This window comes from Cariama cristata, unplaced genomic scaffold, assembly GCF_000690535.1.
Source record: "Cariama cristata isolate BGI_N322 unplaced genomic scaffold, ASM69053v1 scaffold16562, whole genome shotgun sequence".
Lineage (NCBI taxonomy): Eukaryota > Metazoa > Chordata > Aves > Cariamiformes > Cariamidae > Cariama > Cariama cristata.
In genome coordinates, this window is record NW_009603381.1 from 8,956 (window position 1) to 9,629 (window position 674).

The following is a 674-nucleotide window of genomic DNA, read 5'->3' on the forward strand; positions in this document are numbered from 1 at the left end:
GATTCTGATGTCTCCCTATTACCACAGCAGGGGAATTTCTCCAAAGGAAAAGGACCTGTCGGTTCTCTAAATTCATGTGGTCATGGATCCAGTCCTCCACAGCTAGATTTTGGTAAACATCGTTAGAAATAGACTGGATAATGAGGCCTCCACTAGTTGTGCTTCTGAAGCCAACTTTTGGAGTCCTGAGGATGCTGAATAGCTGAAAGCAGTTCTTTAACGATGACTGGAGTACCATGTTTTTAATAACTGGACAGCAGATGGAAGGAAGGCTTGATCTGGTAAAGCTGAACGTGGCGAGTGCACAACCTGCTGCTGTGACAGAAATGAAATGCTCGTGGCAGTCATGATGCAGTCATGCTCTTCCCAAAGTCGCAGTGCTCCTGACCTAACGCGAGTTACGAGGCACGTTTCTCCTCTTGAGGCGAATGATGCCGTTCAAAACCTGATGTGGGCTTAACGTAAAAGCTGGGGTTGTCAGCGTCCTGTTGTCTGAAAGCTCGAAGGAAGAAATGGAATTAGACTGTGTGTTTTCCCCTCACTCTTACACAGAGGGGAAATTCCCACTCAGTCTTGCTAATAAAATTTTACTTTGTGTATTTTGCTAAACTTAATTTTAGCATTCCAGTTTTATTGATTTTTTTTTTCCGTTGATCTGATAAGAAAAAACAGGC

General features: G+C 43.6%; 1 protein-coding gene across 1 annotated transcript in view; it reads right to left on the reverse strand.

Annotated features, from left to right (window-relative positions):
• Positions 1-286, reverse strand: part of LIPT1 (lipoyltransferase 1) — a 1,265-nt gene extending 979 nt beyond the window's left edge. Inside the window, exon 1 of the mRNA XM_009695180.1 lies at positions 1-286. This exon is cut by the window's left edge and continues 979 nt beyond it. Within this exon, the coding sequence (XP_009693482.1) occupies positions 1-238 (238 nt within the window). The 5' untranslated portion in view covers positions 239-286.
• Positions 287-674: the final 388 nt, after the last annotated feature.